Raw genomic sequence first — 19,930 nt, forward strand, 5'->3', positions numbered from 1 at the left:
AGGGACAGGCTGTCTTCAGTGAGAAAGGGGAATTTAACTTAAATTGAACTTCACTAAAGGTGAAGTTCATTTATTTGACAGCAGATGGCACAAAACTATCGCGAGTTTTGTTTTTCTTCTACTGTACGTGGATTGGTTTTAATGTTTTAGTTGGAGGTAGGTGGTGTTTCAGCACGATTGCTATTGCTTGCTCGCTTTTCCCCAAAAGTTATTTTATTGTCAGGTTTGGATACATGGAACTGGAAGGACAACTTTTAAGCCAAAGCAATACCTAGCTTCACCACATGCACCTGCTTTCTTGCTCTGGATTCTTCCTGAAGCATTAATTTCACCAGCCAGTAACACTCTTTGCTTTCAAACCAACTAATTATATTAAACTTTATGGCCTACAACCCCGCTTTCTGGTAAAGCTAATTATTTTATGACTAACATAAAAGCCACAGCAATTAAATATACAATAACGGAGTGACACTTCCACATACCTAGAAACTTAATGGAAACAGGTTCTAATAAATTACAGTTGAAATGCATAATGTACTTACAATTAATCATTTTGTCCAGTTCACTCAAACCTGGGCCCTATACATGCACACTTTCTTTTTAATCATATTTCACATCTTGTTAGAAGTCAGCTCATTCTAACAGCAGTAGTCATACTTGCACTAAAGGCTGGGCAGTTGCAAAAAACTGCCAGGGAATGATCTGCTAAAGCCTTTTTGGAAATTTGCACATCTGACTGCATCATAGAAAGAGGCTCTGCCTACAACATGCTTTGATAAATCTTATGCTGTTACTGGAAATCACATACCCAGGAGAAACAAAAAGCTTTGCTATGCCCCAGACTGCTTCAGGAATAATCAGACCTGTAAGAGGACTCAGGAAATCCAGATTCTGTCTCTGGTCTCCCAGATCTAGTTACTTCCCCTCCCTGCGCTTCAGTGTCACCGCTTGTAAAAAATGATGAAGGAGCCAACCTCCTTAACGCACAGCAACGTATCTGAGCTAGAGGATTTCTTTCAGCCAGTAGCAGGGGAGGCAGTTTGGAGAAGCGCACAGTGCCAGGACTTCTAAACCCCTTTTGCTTCAAAGGGCGTGGCTTTTTCAATCAAACAGTTCACTGGACTTACAAAATAATATAAGATAATAGTATCAAATAATGCCTGTTGGCTGACATCACCTTCAGTATAAACACACCCGTATGGCTTTCCTACACAGCCCTTAACCACAGGAGGAGTTGGGAACTCCTTGGTTTCTTAAGGATTCAAGAGATGCTGAGCACTTCTAAGCTCAGTCCTAGTTCGGTCCTCTTTTATCTGTACTCAGGGGTACATGAAGTCTCAGTCTAAACCCTGTGCATCAAGCACTACCCCGTTGTTGTGATGATCAAAGGGCCCTCTTCATTATGAGTACCTCACAGGGTAATTCCATGGGTTTCCATTTTCAATTTATGTAAGGCAAGCAATAGCCTTACCTTTTTTAGAGGCCTTCCACAGTCCCCTCACCAACACTCTCTGTTCCCCAGCAAGCCATAAATGGCATTCTAGTTTATCTGTTTTGCCAGTACTCCAACAAGTAGAGGAATATAAAGTCTCCCATGCAATGATCATAGGATCGCTGCTTTCAACAGATGTAATAAAAAATGTAGAGTGATTCAAGACTGTTTTTTTCAGGGAGTTAAACTATTCAAAACATACAGCTGGGTTTTCAAACTACCCTGCAACTACTGTGCTCTAGCAGTGTCAACCTAGTGTGCTCTAACTTCCTGGGTGCCTCTCTGCCCTTGCACAGTAAATCATGCACAGAGTGCTCCAGCAGGACCACCTCTGTACAGGTTCCGCAGGCCACACTTTAGTGTTGCCCCATCACAGCCCCACTCTTCTTCTAATCTTTACCTGCTTCCCTCCGTATACACCTCTTCCCCACGCAGGTGCTGAGTGGGACAGAGTTGGGGGGGACATAAGGTCAACGTGTCCTACTCCTGCCGCCCACTGTTTCATTTCAGGGCACCTCTGAGATCAGTTATGTCTCAGCAGTCACCAAGGCACAGGAAAGATGTGCAACGTGGGGAAAAGAGAGCGTAATAGCAGAAAAAAGAAAAAAAGAAAAAAAAAGAAAAGGAGGCACAGACCCTGGTGGTGATGAAGTCATGGTAAATCGGTTCTCCACTGTTGAAAAGGAACCTGCTGCACATCTGCATCACCAGAGCGAAGAGGAAGTCTGCACAGACGCCTGCGCTGACACCACAACATGACTTTCACCAGGGTGCTGCATCTTGCAGCTCTTTTACTCATGCAAGGTAAGTGACATGCAATGGATTACATGATTCTCCCTTTGCAAGGAGTCCAGCTTGAAAAATTTGATTTCCAGAGCTTCACTGAACCGCAGGTGAGAGAGCTTTACTGTTGTTGTTTTCTTAAGTTATTAACAAAGCTGTATTGTCGCCCAGTTTCCAAAGAGATCTGGTGCAGCAGACAGGGTGCTGCATTCCAGCTAAACCCAATATCAATGAGACTAATTCATTTCCTAGCATACTCTAGATGAAAAAGCACTTGGAAATCAAAAGAGTCTCCCTTTAATTTGGGCAGTGGATCACTGCTTACTTTTCATGGCTTGGATATCTGTGTGTGTCTTTGTTCATGTATTTTGTAAAAAGATGCTAATTAAAAAAAATAGGATAATTTAGAAAGTGTTTGCAAAGTACTTTGAAAATATAAAACACTTTAAATGCTCAATCTCCTTACTCCTATTAGAGGATGCAGCTTATGCCTATTCTGCTAATCTCCTCTCTCTCATACACAACTGTGAGATTCACATTTGACGACATCATATATCAAAAGTCCTGAGAAGGAAAAGAAGGCAGACAGTTATCTACAGATAAGGATTCGTGCAGGCTTCATTCTTGATCTTTGCAGGAGGTATGCATGCATGAATGAACCCGGTGTTTCCCATTTCCTGCCTGGCCAGGGAAAACACATTTCATTTAAAAAAAAAAACAAAAAACAAAAAAACAGACTTTGCCTACCTATTACTAATTAATAACTTGAATCACAGGACACAGCAGCATGTTCCTGTGTGAGGTCAATAAATATATGACCAGGAGGCATTGATGATCATGGGGCTGTGCTGTGAGATTCACCCCGTCACTGCACTTGACACCAAACTAGTTTTATCCAGGCACGTGGGGATTTACAGAGTAAAAGAACCTCTGGCTGTGGCACCACTGTGCTCTGGAGCTGGCACAGGAGCATCTCCTGGCCTCGGATGATTGTACTGCGGTGGGCTACAGCCGCTTGAAGGCCACAGCCACGTAAAACTGCCCCCCATAAGAGAAGGGAAATTTAGCCCATGAGTCATGGTCTGAATCGAGCCATGGTCACGCATGGAAATTACAAGTATGCTCAGTTCTGGGGCATATTCCCCTTCTAAAAAAGCTAGCAAAACCCCCCACCTTTTCTTCTTCAGAGTCTTGCTTCTCTCACCTCTAAAGGTGCAACTTGACCCCACATTGCAGCTAGTTACAGGAAACAGTAAAAATGCAGAGAAGCCCTGTAGAAAACCACAGACCAGGCCCTCTTAGCTACTTTAAGAACATGAGCTTGTGACACATTTTTATAAATGGAACTCATGCAAGGAAGTTTTCCTTTTGCTGCCACTGCCCTGCAAACTATTCCCCTGTCGCATGAGCCCTGAGAAACCAGCAGAGAAACTAACCCTAGGAAATGGAGGTGAACCAAGAGAAAATAAGTTAAAACCACTTGAATGAGAGATTGCTGGCAAAAGACACTTGAAAAGGAGAAATCTCTTTCTAGACCATAATTGTTCTGCCATTTTCAGTTTGTTTGTTTTTAAAGTCTAACTGTTCTGCAATGGTAGCAATGCTGTTAATATTCTCCTGGCTCACTCTCCATTATGATATCAGAAAATAGTTCTTGCGTTTCTAATCAGCACTGTCAATACAGTTGCTGCAGGAGAGGAGCTGAACTGATAATACTACTAAGCAATGGCCTAACCACCTATTAAGAAGTCATCCAGATTTACTGAGGCACCCAACGCTATTTTAGAGAGGAAAAGGCCACTACCAGCCTTCTCAGCCAATCTCCTACACGACACAGGGTGTGTAAATTCTCTGAAGAAATTCTTTGCCAAGACCAATATTTCTAATTGAATTAGAATATGACCACAGGTTCTCGCTCATGTATGTAATGGTAAATCGGTTACTACCGCTCTAAATTCGGCAGAGTTTCACCGATATACAACGATTCGATGAAACCAGGCCAGGGCTATCTGTGATTCGCGGCACTGGTCAGAAAGCACAGACAGTAGGTTTGTACGGCAGAGTTTCTCCTTAGGCAAAAGGGCATACTCTGGATGTACAAATTCAGAAGCAAAAATATTGAGCTACTACAAGGAAAACTTTTCAAAAGGTTTATAGACTCCAAAGATTAGATAATCAAGAAAAAAGAAAAGATCTCTGGTCTATTTGCCAACTGTGAAAATCCAAGGCTACATCACTGACCATTTTTCCGTGCTACCCCGGCTCAAGAAATGCCACATGTACTCAAGTCTAGGGCGAGGCATTCCAACAGATCCCCATAGGTTTGAAACCACTTTCTCACAGAGAGACAAGTCCTTCCTCTAATTTTAGTGGCAAAAGATCAGGCCCAGCAAGAACATCCTATAATATCTTCATTTATGTTATTTTTTTAAATGTTTTTAAGAACATGAAAAGCTTTCCTGAAGCCCAGAAAGATTCATTTCCCCAAACTGCAGTGCTCATGTACTCAGTAGGAACTTGCTGCAGACAGCTACCTGAAAAATAAAATCGAAACACACACACACACAAAAAAAAACAGGAATGAAAAATATAAAATCCTCTTACTGCCTATTTACTTAACTCTGACCCAGGCACTGCTCCTAGTAATTTCTCCATGGCATGCTTTTACTGGAGAAGGCAATTCATTCCAGATCACAAAATATTTTCACAAAGTATATTATACATCTCACAATGTCTGGAGAGAAAACCCACTTCATTGCCTGTCTGTAAAATGAACTGGGAGGAGAGAGTGAAATTTCACTTTAGTAACCTGTGTCAGGCCAGGTTTGTGGATCCTGTCTTCAAAAGAAGCTCTGTGCCAGTTTAAAGTGACTGCAGTGTTACCCCTTCTGAATAAAAGAGGCCTGATTTTCAGAGGTGCTGATCATTCACAGCTATTCTTCAGTTACAGACGCTGGCAAATCAGGTTCAACAGTTCCAAACTGGAACAGGGGAGAACGAAAATTAATTTGTGTCAACGTACAAAGAAAACACGTTGGCTAAATGGGCCGGCTATCAATTCTTCATTAACTCATGTGAAATAACATCTAATAACTACATCTGGCCATGCTGGCAGGTGAAGCAGCTTCACAAACATGTGGTACAAGTCTTAACAGAGCTCAAACTGGATAGCACAAGCGTCACACATCAAGCTACAGCCTGGCGGATGGCACTTAAGACTTCAGGAACCTGTTCTCACATCCCAGATGGGCTGTGGCATAACCTCAGGCTAGTCATTTGGTGCGTCTGTCCCTTCATTTGTCTTCGTGAAAACAGGCCTAACAGAACAAGCACATTAACACATGGGTAGAATGGGAGCCTTACTCGTGCCCAAGGCAGATTAGAGGAGTATGTCCACAGAAAAAGAAAACTTGCTGTGCTCTGGGCTGCTGTGTTCCTTCCACACCACTGGCATTCATTTCCACTGAGGGTTCTGCACCACAAATATTACCAACGTGAACTCTGCATGCCAACATACTTTATTTGGAAGAATATCTCTATGGGGAGTTATACCAATCTAGCAACTGTGATTAAATTATACCAATACAATCATACTGATTCTCCATGTGGAAAAACCTTTATCCCTCCAAAAAAAGCAGAAAGTGCCACATTACTTCGCAAGAAACGCTCTTTACTTCTTGTCACATTTTAATGTTTTTTCTTTTTTCCTTTTTTTTTTTTAATCTTTCTTTCTTTCTTCGCTGGCAGGGGATTTTCCAGGAGTTGACAGTGAAATCGTAACTCTAAAGGAAGGCGAGGACTTATATCTCCATTGCAGTCTTGGCAGTAACGACAGTTCTGCCCGGCAGTGGTTAAACCCTCACGGGTTTGCCATTTTTCTGAACACCCAGCGGGGTAAGTGTGAAAACTGAATGCAACAGACTTTCCACTTAAGAGTTGGAGGGTCAGTTAGAACTGGACTTTCCTAGCTCCCACCAAAGGCCACGTCTGACTCACTTGCTACCCAACTACTTGAGACTGTTTTAGATTCACCTTCTGTCAGGAAGCTGACAAAATGGAAACCTCGTAAGAGCGGTCCGGCAGTAGAGCTTTAGCAATAAACTGTGTTTACTACCACCACCAGGCTAGCACAACAACCCACTCTTGCCTTACAAGAGTAACATGTTCTGCGGGCTTGCCTGAAAGCCCTGGCTGCCCCTATGCTCATCAGCAGCGTTAGATTTAGCATACCAAGAGGTAAACATTTAGAAGACAAGCAGTGGCTTCTAATTTATGCTGACAAACCCATAGTTGCAATTATTTTGTTCCCTCCCACTCCCTACAACTTATGTCTCCCCATCCTCCTCTTTCCTCTTGTCAGTCCAAACGTGAGAGTTTTGAGGAAGCGGGGACTGCCTTTGTCTTCCCCATTTGTACAGCACCTAGTCTGTATCCACATTTGATAAAACCTTTAGGTGGAAGAACGATAATAATGACTGGAACTCCTCCAAACGATACTGGGTCCCCAACTCCCATTGAAACCATGCAGGAACTGAGCGTCCTCTTCAGCTGTTCTCTGGAAATCCCAGCCACAAGGTCTTGCCTCCTGCATCAAACCTTCCAACCAGCATTTCCAGCAGGTTTTGCCAGTATTTCCAAATGGAAAACGTCATGAATAACTGTTGCTCTTATTTATTCGGTTGTAACAGCAAGTGGGATGAACGATCATTAGAAATTTAGAGTCTCATAAATGACTCATACCTCTATATATTGGGAAAGGGTTTCCTGGGGAACCCAGGACCCTGAATTCAGCATTCTGTGTAAGGCATATGAACCATTAGATACTAAAGGGATCCAAAAAAACTTCAATGCTGAGCCACTGACAGCTAATCAACAAGGAAAACAGTGCTAGCTCAACCCCCACTGTGCTGCTTACACCTCCAGGTTGGAGAATCACAGCAGGCTATGGTAGCGTTTCTCTTTCCTGCTGCAGTCTATTAGTCAGATCAGGCACCCAAGAACTGGAAGACTTGGGAGTAATTCCCCTCTCCATCACAGTTATCGCTATATTTTACATATATGTATGTCCACTGTATTTTACACTGCAGGAGCAAGCAACAGTACCAATGAATCCTTTCGCTTATGCAAGTTCTCTAGGGCCTTGGCCAGAGTCACAAACACTCTCTTTCCACGCAAACAATTTTGGACTGAGGCACTTAATTGTGCCCAAATCCTGTTTCAGGCATCTGTGTCTTTTAATGGCTGTAGCCCCATTGATGCTTTTTTAAAATTTTCCTGAGTTGACACAGCAGTTTAAGAAGGTTAATGAAAGAATGCATCCATCGACATTTACAGGGGCAGACCCTAACCCAGATGAACAAAATGGTATCAGTCTTAAATTACCCCAGGAGACAACTCAAAGTTTCAACACACCATGATTATCCCTCCGTAAGATGCATGACATAAAACCAACAAGGATTACAGCTCGTAAAGCACTTAGTTCCTTGATCAGTTAAAAACACTAGAATTTTTCCTTTACAAAAAAAAAAAACCCTTATTTAGAGAGGAACCAAACTTTATGCTGCACGCGGGCATTTTCATTTTTTATTCTGAATCACCAACATGAACCTTTGTCATATTGCTTCTCCAATAAACCACTTCATGAATCAGTTTCCTCTAGTGTCATTGCAGCTAAAAATATGGCAAACTAGCTACAAGTCTTACATCACAGTCATTTCAAAATCCTTTTAATAATATTTAATCGCTTCCATAAATTATAATACTGCTGTGATTTCTCCCTACTCTCTACTTTCACAAAATCTCAGCTAAAAAATTAAAAACAACAAAAAGATGTTTCTAAAGTCTTTATCTCCCTAATGGCAATTCACATCCTCAATTTCAGTTCACTTTAAAGGCAGATAGTTATTTTCTGTGCTGTGATTGCGGGAAAAGTCAATGTGACTCGCTGGCTTGACCCAGAGATTCCCACAGGTCATCTTGCAGGAGGATGTCTAGAGAGAGAAAGAGGACTGCACAGCAGAGTAGAGATATTCTAAGAGACGGTGTCATTAAAATTCAGCTAATTAGACAAGGATAGGAGAACAGAAACAGCCAGCCAATTAATACACAGTTAATAAAGAGATGGTGTGGGGTAATCGTAAGCGTTCACGTACACACCACGAAATACATCCAAAGAGGCGGAGTGACTTGTTCAAGGCCAAATAACTGGTTAGGGAATGGGGAAGGGAAAACGGTCCCCAGTTCACAGACCTTGGCTCTGTGCTCTATATTGATGGGTTATATCACTGCTCTGACCACGCATCATGTCCTCACACCCCAACATTTGCTTAAATTTATCCCTCTAGGTATTTAAAGAATTCAAATTGCTGTAAGAGCTAGGAATACAGGAATAAGACCCACTGAATGCCTACAGGCAGGTCTAAGAGGATGCAGGAAAGTTAGTGGAAAGGAAACATAAAAGGAATCAAACAAAGGAAGTTTTCAGAATTCAGCTCCATTACCCTAGGCAAACTACTTCAATTCTCATGCCCCACCCCACCTTGGTCTGTCCTACTCGGGGGTGCTGACTGTATCTTACTGTGGAGACATACCTAACCATCTTGTGTGGTTATCCAGATGTCAAATAATGCTGCTACTCCTTTTGCTGGAGGGGAAACTGAGGCAGAGAGAGTAAAAGACTTCCACAAGAAAACATGTAGTTTCCTTCCTCTTGGCAGCACGCGCTCTCTAGTTTACTGTTGTCTCTGTAGCGCAGCATCAACTAGAAATGCTTTGTGCTAGAACTGCTCAGTTGTGTCAAATGTTTATGAATAAAAAACACGCTAAACAAAACCAATCTTATTAACGCTTTGATTATCTGTCTTGCTCTGATGTACCAATACACATAGCATGCTCTTCTTTTTTTTTTTTTTCCCCTCCCCTTACAGGTTTAAAGGATCAAAGGTACAAACTTATCCATTATTCAAAGGATGAATTATCTATACGACTGTCTAACGTAACAGTGCATGATGAAGGCGTGTATAAATGCTTCTACTACGGCACCCTGTTCAAAACCAAGAACAAAACTGTTGAGGTGTTAGGTGAGTTCATGTAAAGAAGTTGAATTTACACAGAGACCTAACAAAAACCTATTATTCTCCTATCACGCTGCTGGTTTTAAAAAAAAAAAAAAAAAAAAAAAAGCTACCATTCTATTCGGGAGGAGAGGAAGAAAGCAGATTTCTAAAAGTATTTAAGCATCAGTCTGCCTCTTTCAGGGCATTAATACCTTTCAGGATCTGACCCAGCAATCCTGCAGTATCATTACATGGTAATATGCGTCAGTCCTTAAAGAATATCCTGAAAGCACAACAGCGTAGATAGCAAGCAGGCTGTCTGCTCCATTTGTCCTCAGGCTGCATAGGATACAGCTTGATGCTGATTTCTCTCTTGGAACCTTTGGGGACACAAGGGAGGAAGAGTACCAGCTGGATGCCAGGCAACTCTTGCTCTTTTCCTCCTTATTACCGCTAGCATAAAGGGGAGAGACGTACGTAACCAGGGAGTCGCAATCCCCTCCCGGCATATAGTCTCCTAGAGCAGCTGAAATTAAGAGCACTCACAACTTCTTTACACCTCTAACTTGCTTTGGGACAGACGAATAAAAAGACAAAGCCCGTTGCTGAACTCAAAAATTGCATCTTTGCATGCAACTGTACAGTGCGTAACACAACGTAATCCTGGTCTTAGCTCAGGCTTCCCAAATAACGATACAAACACAGGTATTCATAAAAATGAGTAAAAGACATACTACAACTAACTGTAAGTCTTCTTGCTACAGCTGCTCCTTCCAAACCAGTAGTGGAAGCATCTCAAGATACAGAAAAAAGCATTACACTGTCTTGCTGCACCAAAGGAAGTAAACCACGGCCCCAGATTACCTGGCTGTTGGACAACGGGATAGAGCTTCCTGGTAAGTATTAAAGAACCAGGGGTTGGTTACTAAAAATTTCTTCTGATCAACCCTGGCCATGTTTAGAGGTACTGAATGGTGAAATTCTTTCTGCAAAGAGTACCACTCCACCTCCGTTCATTTAGCGTGACTCAGCCCCTGATGACACATTTCTGCAGCAAAGTCAGTACTAGATTCTACTGGTTATACAGGGAAGAGAAAGTTCATCTGATTAGCTCAAACGCAACTCAGAATAACAGCACTTTGCACCAAAATTCTTTCAGGATCTGGACTGAACTTCCACTGAAATAAAATGAAATCAAAACTCTGAAAGCACAATTTTCAGAGCCAAAGCATAAAGTCAGTTAACAAGTCTGTAATAACTATTTCCATTTTGTATGTGGTAGACAGACTTTCCTCAGTCTCACTGAGCAGCTCAGTTGCACCAGCAGCCTTTCTCTCATTAATCTGTTCACAGCCAGAGAGCAGTTCACTAGCAAAACCAAGAACAAATCTCAGGAAGCCCAGCCCACAGCACCCTGCTATGTTCTGCCCATTGAGAAACCTGCGTATACCTATGCAGACGTAGCAGAAGAGGAATAGAGCCATCAGGTAGTAGCTCAATTTAACTGGTATACAATATAAAAAGTGACTTTGAAGACCACATTCGAATAATAGCTACCTTATCAGCTGTAACTGTAACATACTGCAGAGGAAACGTACATCCTCATTAATGATTGAGGAAAATACCCACAGATGCCACTATATTTTCTTTCAGGTGTTAACAAGCTCCCGCTTGTATTTTCTATTACAAAGCAACACATTCAGAGCTTAGCCTGTAATCTTTTGTCCAAGACAGCTTTTGAATTAGGAGTTCTAGGAAACAACAGAGAAGTGGGCTGGCCTGAATACAGCTAGAAATTAAGACTAAAAAAAGAAATCCAAGCTGCCTGTTACACAAGCATTAATGCAACCGCATAAAGCCCTATGCTTTAAGGAATTACACTCCATGGAAGTGGCATGCCTGGTAAGCGAGTTACATGAAAGCAAGGGTAGTGAGGTGTCTGTGATTTCAGGGGGGAAAAGGTGCTCTGTAGTCGTGTATGGATCTTGAGAAAGCAAGCTCTGAAGTCACAAGTGCATTTGGGAAGAGCTCAGTTGTGAATAACTGTGCAGGGACCTGGGGGGAATACTACCTATAAAGATACACAAGAGTTTGGGGAAGCAGCATGTCAACTCTAATCTTTTAGATACATTTTTCTTCTAAAAAAGAGGGGCTTCCTTAAACTTGAAAGAATCTCAGTATAAAATATATTTGTAATGCTACAATACACAACTCAGAGACACTAGACACTTTCCATAGCATGTAAATCCAACCGTGCATTTCTCCACTTAGTTTAATAAAAAATTTATACTCACTTTTATCTCCTCCTTGCACCTTGGATTTTTAGTACTGGTTCCAGCCAGATATTAGAGCACTTTGTACCAACGAGAACTACCTGGCCTTCAACCTTACGTCCCATAGGCATCTGGGAAGTGTAATTAAGCAACAGAGAGCCTGTGCTGTGTTTGTTTGACTAGTTTAATTTAGGGTTCATTTGGGTGAGAAATATTTATACAAAGAGGAGCTGATTCACCACGTGGCCTGTTTGTGGCAGATGCAAATTAGCGTATTTGAAAAGAAAAAAATAACTGTCCTAATTCTGTTTCTCAGGTTTTCTGCATTTGCCCCTCCTTTTCTGCAGGTGACTATCGTTGAGTAACACACCTTCCTGTCCCATCCATTCCTAGCTTTAATCACTAATATCACTAATACTTATAATAATCAGAAAATAGCTAATATATTTTAATTACTGGCAGCACCTCAGTTCCACCACGGCACAGCAGGAGCAAACCAGCAGTAATTACTGAGCTGTTGCTGGTAACTAAAGACTATTTCCTTTCTAGCAAAAACGCTATGAAACCCTTTTGAGTCCTTATATGACCCCACTGGAGATGGTAAGAGGGTTGAGAAATACTGGCCTATATGATATAGCAAATTACCTGTAAAGGCTAACTTGGAAGCAAGGAATTGCTCTTATTTAAGGAGTATGGATGTTACTGAGGGTAACAAGCCAAAGATTATTGTGTCATGATGGGCATTTAAGGTAAAAAATCTGAAAAAAACCTCCCTCTTCCACAGAGCTATTTAAACATATCCGGAATTCAGTCATTTATCTCTTAGTTTCACATGAAATACATCTTTATTTTTTTCCATATAATATAAATGAGTATAAGTCAAGATTACCTAGAGACATCTGAGAACTGAACAGAGAGGTAGGAACGCTTTCCTTGTTATATGGCTCTCTGAATTTATTTATGGCCAGACAACTGATCTTCGTGTTAAGTTCCTCCAGCCATAAAATGGGAAGAATCAGACCTGTATTGTAGAGATGATGGAGAACTGATACAGGAATTGAGTTCTGCTGATGTTTATTTATTACAAATGTAAATATTGTACACCAATAAAAATGTCACAACTTCTCTGTATTTTGAGTTAACGATTCCACAGCTATTTAGAAACATATGCAATACCCTTGGATTACCATGTAGGAGAGTCAGAACTTAGATCTCTGTCATGCTTTGAAACAGCAGGTCCTAGCCTTCTAGACTCCAAGCTGCTGGCCATCTGTGACTGCGGCACACAACTAAGCACTTTATTCCATTCAGCAGGGACTAAAAGCGCAGGTGGATGTTTGGACGTTTTGCTGCAGTCACGCAAGGCAGCAGTGCCTGTGCAAGCAGTGTCGCTGCAGGAGATCTTCCCCTAGTGAATCATGAAATAGAGTGGAGGCTTTGGAGTAAGCGGAAGAGGTACAGTGAGGACTGCACTTAAACAATGGCAGAGGAAGAAAAAATGACCTTGCTGTCTTTGGGCTCCTATGTAATCCATTTGCGCAATGAACCGCTTGTGCCCAGTAATCATGTGCTGCTTAGCACAGCAGAGTAATGCAGATTGCCCCTGGAAGGTTTTTCACTAAATTGCTCTTGCCTGGAAAGCACTTAAATGTTTTCTTCCAATGGCTGTATAGGTGACACGAAGCACAAGTTAGAAGCTGATGGGAAGAAATGGACCACAACCAGCACGCTGACAGTCCTTGCATACAGGCCCAATTCAACATCCAGTTGCATTGTTCACCACAAACTGCTAAGAGAAGAGAAACTGACGGCATCCTTCCGGTTTGAGAGCTTCGCTAGGCCTGGTACTAACTTCAGCACTCTTTGAGCAGCGGCTAGTCCATTCTACCCCTCTAAAGAGGTGAAAGTTGTGCAGATACACGTGCAAAGCTAAAGCCCATGCTCTACTGTCCTGTGTATGGAATCTGTTTTTAAATGATGAGATTTATCTGGGGCAAAAGAAGAACTCCAGACTAAGATTTGAGGGCTCTTTTCTGGCTCTTAACTACCTTAAAATTCAGCAAACATTAAGCCACAGCAGCCCTGTCAGGTCTCATTAGCAGCCAGACTTAGTTCTCTGATGATGCTGCTAGAATTCTGTCTTAAAGCTTTAAAGATAATTCAAAGTGTTTATGTGTACAAAAAGCTGTGAAATTCCCATGTCTACAGCGTATAAGACACGCCCATGGGGAAAGCTAGTAGGGCGTAAATATTGTAAATTAATTCTGAAGCTTCTTGCCCAATAATTCTCAGAGTAGAATTTTCCTTCTGCCCATTTACTCATCTTCAATATGGATCTAATATTCCTTATTTCATGTCTCCTTAGATTGATTGATTCAACAAATGCTTATAAAGTGCTCTGAAAGCTGTACTGCTGTTGTTTTTTTCCAGTGACAACTACAAATCCTGCTCCAACTGCACTAGATGTAGATAGACACATCTCCAAGAATGAGCACTCAACAGGTAGGCTTTAACTGCTTGGCCTTTCTTTAATACACAGGTCAGATAAGACATTTTGTGTGACAGATGTTGTGTTTAAGAGTGTCTTTATCTAGAACTTGGACTGTAAAAGAACAGTTGCTGTTAGCACTGAAAAATACTTGCACAGTGTTCAGAACTGTTTGACCTTTTTCCCCAGTGACTACAGCAAAGTCAGATCTGAACAGCAGTCCAGTCTTTTCTCTAAGCTACCCACAATACAATGGTAAGATTTTTACTTTCATTTTGTCTTAATTTCATAGCACCTCAGTTTACAACCACAAAAGTAGACTAACGTTCTGTCTTTAGATGCAGAAGAATTATATGTTATGAGCAGACAAACTGGCCACGCTCATCGCATGCTAAAACTGTGAGGTGTTGAGCTGAGCCTCAGATTTCTCTGAATGGTTGCACTAGGTGGCAGTGTCCAACAAAGATCATCAGTGCCTGTAGCACACTGCAAATTTTGTATTTACTCCACTGACGAATTAGACAATTGTTTCCAAACAGAAGAATGAAAAGGTCTGTTTCCCAAATCAGTTAATCAAAAAACAGCAAAGCGGGCACCCACTAAGTAAGCACCTGCTTAGTGTTACAGGCCAAGCAGTGAAAAGTCAGTTGCCTGATTTAGAAATGAACTCCCTTTATCTGCGTTTAAAATGTGCTACACCAGAGATTATAAACTTCACCGAATGATTACGTCATTGTGACAAACAAGTGTTTTGATAGTGAGTGAGAGCCTGTATCTTTTAACAGGGTTTTCAGCAGATGTGCATACATAACTGATAAGGAAGAAAATCTCTTATGATGTAAAGTTTTGGTAGACACAGTACGCAAGTCATTACAAATCAAAGTTAATTACACAATGATGTATTGTCTGTGTGCGTAAGAAAGTCAGAACTCATCTCTCTGTTTCCACAGGGTCAGAAATAACATCAGCTGCAGTAGGAGATGAAGAATTCTCTGGTACTTCAAGTTACGACGTCCTCAATGGTATGTCACATCATCAGAAGTGAGACAGCAGCATCCGTTTAACGGCATTTCCCGAACTGTGGGTGGTTGGACCACTGCGGACCAGGAATACAGCAAAAGATAGTCTGGGATAGGAATAGAAAGAAAATAACTGCTTTAAAGAAAAGGATATCTGTTTCTGCAAGCAAGCAAAGTGAGCTGAGAAAGAGGGAGTAAGTAGAAAGGACACAAATGAGCCAATAGTCAAAGCTGAGCTCGGTCTTAATTTGGCTGTAAATTGAAACCATTGAGCTCAACACTGCATAAGAGGTTCTGAGGATTTTTTCTTCATAAAGCCTAGGTTGCCTTTTGATTTAAAAGAAATATAACAACCAGGAAGTGAGCACAGAGCTTTAAGTCAGGGGTTCCAGAAGTCTATTTCTGCTGCATTACCGCAAGCCCGTAACTACAGAGGTGCTGGAAAAACTATTATAGATTTCTTTAGCATTCCTTTGCCCTTCAGAGTTTTCCTTTTCACTTCCCCAGGGACTGAAACAGCATTCAATGGAACAGTCACAGAAGAACCATACAGGACAGAAGCCTCACCATCAAGTGAAAACGTAACAACTGTGATTGCCACCACCGCCTTCAGTAAGCCCTAATTAATACTCTTCAGTGACAGCTTCCAAACATGCAATGAGCTTTCTAACATCAAGCTGGCTCTCTCTGACCAAGTGTCCACTCCAAACTGCCACAGTCAGTACATTTAGGGTAATGCTAGCTGGCAATACTGGGGAGAAACTCCAGAAAACAAAACCACTTTTAGCGTCTAGAAATAAGCTACACTGTCTGCAGGATGTGCCAGGGCACAAATCCACTGATTTCAATCAGTTTTGCTTGTTCATACCGACAGAAAAAAATTTGACTTGATCTCCCGTAAGTCTAACGAGGTGACTTCTGCACTCCTACCATTTTCATCTGGCCTGGTCCCAGATAGACGGTTCTTAATTACCGAAGACTCACAGGTCTAACGACATCAGTGTACATCTGCCTCTTTTACAGAGCAAGATCTGAAATTTGAAGGCATCAAAAAGAAGAATCTTCTGCTGCCCATCTTGGTGGCTGCTCTAATTTTTGTGCTGCTCATCATAGTCTTGCTTTTTCTGAGGAAGCTGAAAAAAGCTCATGGATTGTGGAAGAGAGGTGAGTGATGGCACTGTCAGAATAAATGCTAATGCTGGTTATTTCAGAAGAGACGAGGGGCCGGATAGCTGAGGGGCCTGCTGGCGGGAAACAAGAAACTACTCCTGTAGGCCTCTGGTTAAACATCCTTCTCCTCCAAGCAGTGACCGTGATCTGTTGCAAACAACTGTAGAAGAGTCCCTGCAAACGATGGCCTCAGGCCAAGCTTCAGCTGACACCAGTTGTCACAAAAGCCAACAGAACTGTTGTTTTAAGCGGTCTCTCTCTTGGATGCTTGAGGATGACTGAACCTCATTTTAACCAGTCTTCCAAGATTTTTATGTTCAAAGCAGAGAGGGTACAAGAAGCATGGAAAAACGTCATCATCTTAATTACATTTGTTGCCTGCACAGAAAATGATACTTCAGAGCAGACGCTGGAGAGTTATAAATCCAGATCTAATGAAGATAATCCAGGCCATGAGAAGAATGGGCAAGGTAAAAAGCTTCAACCAACCCCAACTAATTCCCATTAGATCACTGCTACCGACCACTGCCAAAGCGCACTGCTGTTAGTATTGCTGTACGCAGATATTTGCAAGTTGCACGTTTTACATTTGAATAGTCTAAAATCAAATTTTTCATACCCGTGTCCACCACAGATACTATAGCTTTGACAGGAGTGATGTAGAACTGTGCAGAATAAAAATGATTGCTTTTTATTCAGTGGGTTAGACACTGAATGATAATCACAATGGCTTTATCTAGTTTCTATATTTAATCTGCAAAAATGCTATTAAAGGCAATGTGTGGTACGTACTGGGAAGTCTACTGTTAAACAGTCCTAAATGGCTATTGTCTGATTTCACCAAGAACACCCCGATGCTTCATCAGTTCTGTCCTCAGGCAGTGACCACAGATGGGAGGCAGATCACAGATGGAGGCAGATCTGTAAGCCTCCTCAGCTGTAATATCTCTACTCCACTACTGGACTCTTGTGTAAGCAAAAGCAGGTTTTGCCAGGTGAATAGGCCTAAGTGGCAAAAAATGAGGGAATTTTGCCAATATTTTTAAACATGGGTTTAAAACAGCACCTAAAGTGCATTTTAAAAAAAGGAGGGGGGGGGGGGGGCGCACTGGTAATTATCATCAAAGTATTTTTGAGACTTTTCTTCCCTTTTTCAAATATTTTGCAATACAATATATTTAAACCACTTCTAGCACAAACTAATCACTTGTCTATTATGTAACCTGCATTACATCACATCACTCATTTGTACATACGATATTTCTCTGCACAAAATCAGTAATAAATGTGTGTTTATTTTTCAGTTGTCACTCAGAAGTCCAATGTGCAATATTTGACAGACGGATATGTGGAAACAACACAGAAGAATCTGAGAGACAAAAACTCTGCAATAGCTGAGAAACTGTTTGCATGTGGAAAGGAAACTGATGTATAGCACTGTGCTAAATCTGGCAAACCTATGCTATGTACAGAGCCATTATTTTTTTCTGATATTGATATTACAATGTTCGGCTGCCAATACAATTTCTAGGAGCAGAAGTGCAAATGGCTAGTCTCAATCCGAATTGGACCACTTTCTTTTAAACAGTAGCAGAGTAGATGGGAGAAGTGCTCCTACACATCTATTAGCAATGTATGCTCTGATATACCTGTAATCATCAGAGGATTTAATGAGCAGCTGCCAGAAATAGAGCTCATCGATCCTACCACAAGTCTTAGCAGAAATTATGGTCCTGGCAATGGAATACGCAACAAGCCCTGAAGACCGCAAGATACAACAACATTCATGTAACGCTTCTGCCACCTCCTTTGCAAACACAGGACTAAACAGGAAACCCTGGGAGGTGCAAATCAATTCTGACTTCTATTACCTCATCCTGATTACCAAAACTGGATATCCAGCTATATTTAACCAAGCAGGAAAATATCCCGATGTCAAAGGGGCTAAAAAACAGTTGTCCCCCTTGCCATGACTTCTGCCTCAGTTGTTCACCCACTGAACAGTAACATCACTCCCTGCTTTGCAAGACCGAGTTGGCACTGGTTTGTAAGCCGCTTTGTAGCCAAAGCATTTCGGTACTACACCTGCACAGTCTTTCACGTTGCATAAGCTTCCAGAGATATTACTGGAATAATATCTCAAATATCACATTACTGGGAATAAAGAGATATTAATACTGGGATATATATAATTCTGGGATATTACTGGGAATAAAGTCTCAGAACAAGGAGGTTAGCAAAAGTGAAAAGGAAGTACAGTATTACACATGGGACTACCAAAATCCAGGGAGCAACTCACTTGGGAGTGAGGTGGTTTTTTGTTTTGTTTTTAGAGGAACCACATTTTGTGGTTCTCCAAAACAAAACTGAACTCCTAAAATACATGAGACTTACTTTCCTCTACAAAAGAAAGCTGTATACATTTTTCTTATGAGAGATGATTATTTCTCATCACAAGCAAGAAAAATACTGAACACTGTCTTGAATTACAATGCACATCTTCGAGAGACAACTAGGAACAATTTCATTTTTACATGGAAGTGATTTCCTTCTGACACATGGGTAATATCAATACAACACTGCCAGTCCACAGCCTTTTTTCATGTTGTTTTAACAATAAAACTTGTATTATTTAATACCTACATAAGCCTCAGCATAAAACATCCCAACTTCTTCTACACTCAGCGTGCAAGGTTTGTTTAGTGAGGACAGGTATTCATGGACAAATATATTTTGTACTATTAAATATGTCATATGAAAATGCAAACTGATGTGGCAGCTCCTCTAACACATATTTCTGCAACTTAAAAGGCAGAACTATGTCTAGAAAAGAGTGTAAGATAGGGCTCTTTGGCAGCAAGGTCTTTGAACAAGTAGATGGTTAAAAAGCAACTGCATTCACAGTGCCTTTACGTGTGTTAAATGTACAAAGAAAGTACAAGTAACTCCTATACAGAAGTGTAAAAAAACATACGTAATCTTTTTATCTTTCAAGGAAGATTAAAGCTAACATCAACTGAGAATTTTTTTCTACCAGCCCACATCCAGCACTTTTATCAATATTACAAATTTTCATGCCTGTTGCATGCCCTGAATTTTTGATCAGATCTGCCACTTAAATATTGAAACTTGTATGTTTCAATAGTGACCATTTTATCAGTCTTTCCTAAGACTGCAACTGTAGATTTAATAAACCAGCCTGAAATTATCATAATGTACTTCCCTGTTTATTTTGTCCCTCACAGGATAATCTGATGGTGCCATGTTACACAGCACGAAAAAGTACACTGATCAACATAAAGCAAAAAAAAAAAAAAACTAACAGAATAATAAAGGAGAGAAAGGCATTTTCAACACACCAACAAAAAAAACCAAGATTATGAAAAAGTGGGATAGCATAAGGCCTGTGAAAAGTATTTGACTACTTCAGCCTGACACAGCACACAAGTATTCAACGAACAGTTGCCAAATAATCACACCAGTGGCATACAGGCAATTGGGAGATATTTATCAGTAAGGCGGCCGGACCCCCAAATTATTATTCAGTGCTCTAACTTAGGAAAGAGGACTTCAGGCCACCCTGACACGTTGCACTCACCAAGCAAATGGCTAACTAGGAATACCTTAACAGACAAGAATAGCTAAGCGTA

General features: G+C 41.2%; 1 protein-coding gene across 1 annotated transcript; it reads left to right on the forward strand.

Annotated features, from left to right (window-relative positions):
* The first annotated feature begins 1,770 nt into the window (after positions 1-1,770).
* On the forward strand, positions 1,771-19,920 carry CRTAM (cytotoxic and regulatory T cell molecule). Its single transcript, XM_009674054.2, has 12 exons — positions 1,771-2,296; positions 6,023-6,169; positions 9,202-9,354; positions 10,095-10,226; positions 13,277-13,447; positions 14,034-14,105; positions 14,281-14,346; positions 15,042-15,113; positions 15,618-15,722; positions 16,134-16,274; positions 16,667-16,750; positions 17,585-19,920. The coding sequence occupies exons 1-12, from the start codon at positions 2,248-2,250 to the stop codon at positions 17,713-17,715; spliced, it is 1,323 nt and encodes a 440-aa protein (XP_009672349.2). The 5' UTR covers positions 1,771-2,247; the 3' UTR covers positions 17,716-19,920.
* The last annotated feature ends 10 nt before the right edge of the window (positions 19,921-19,930 follow it).

This window comes from Struthio camelus, chromosome 22 (assembly GCF_040807025.1).
Source record: "Struthio camelus isolate bStrCam1 chromosome 22, bStrCam1.hap1, whole genome shotgun sequence".
NCBI lineage: Eukaryota > Metazoa > Chordata > Aves > Struthioniformes > Struthionidae > Struthio > Struthio camelus.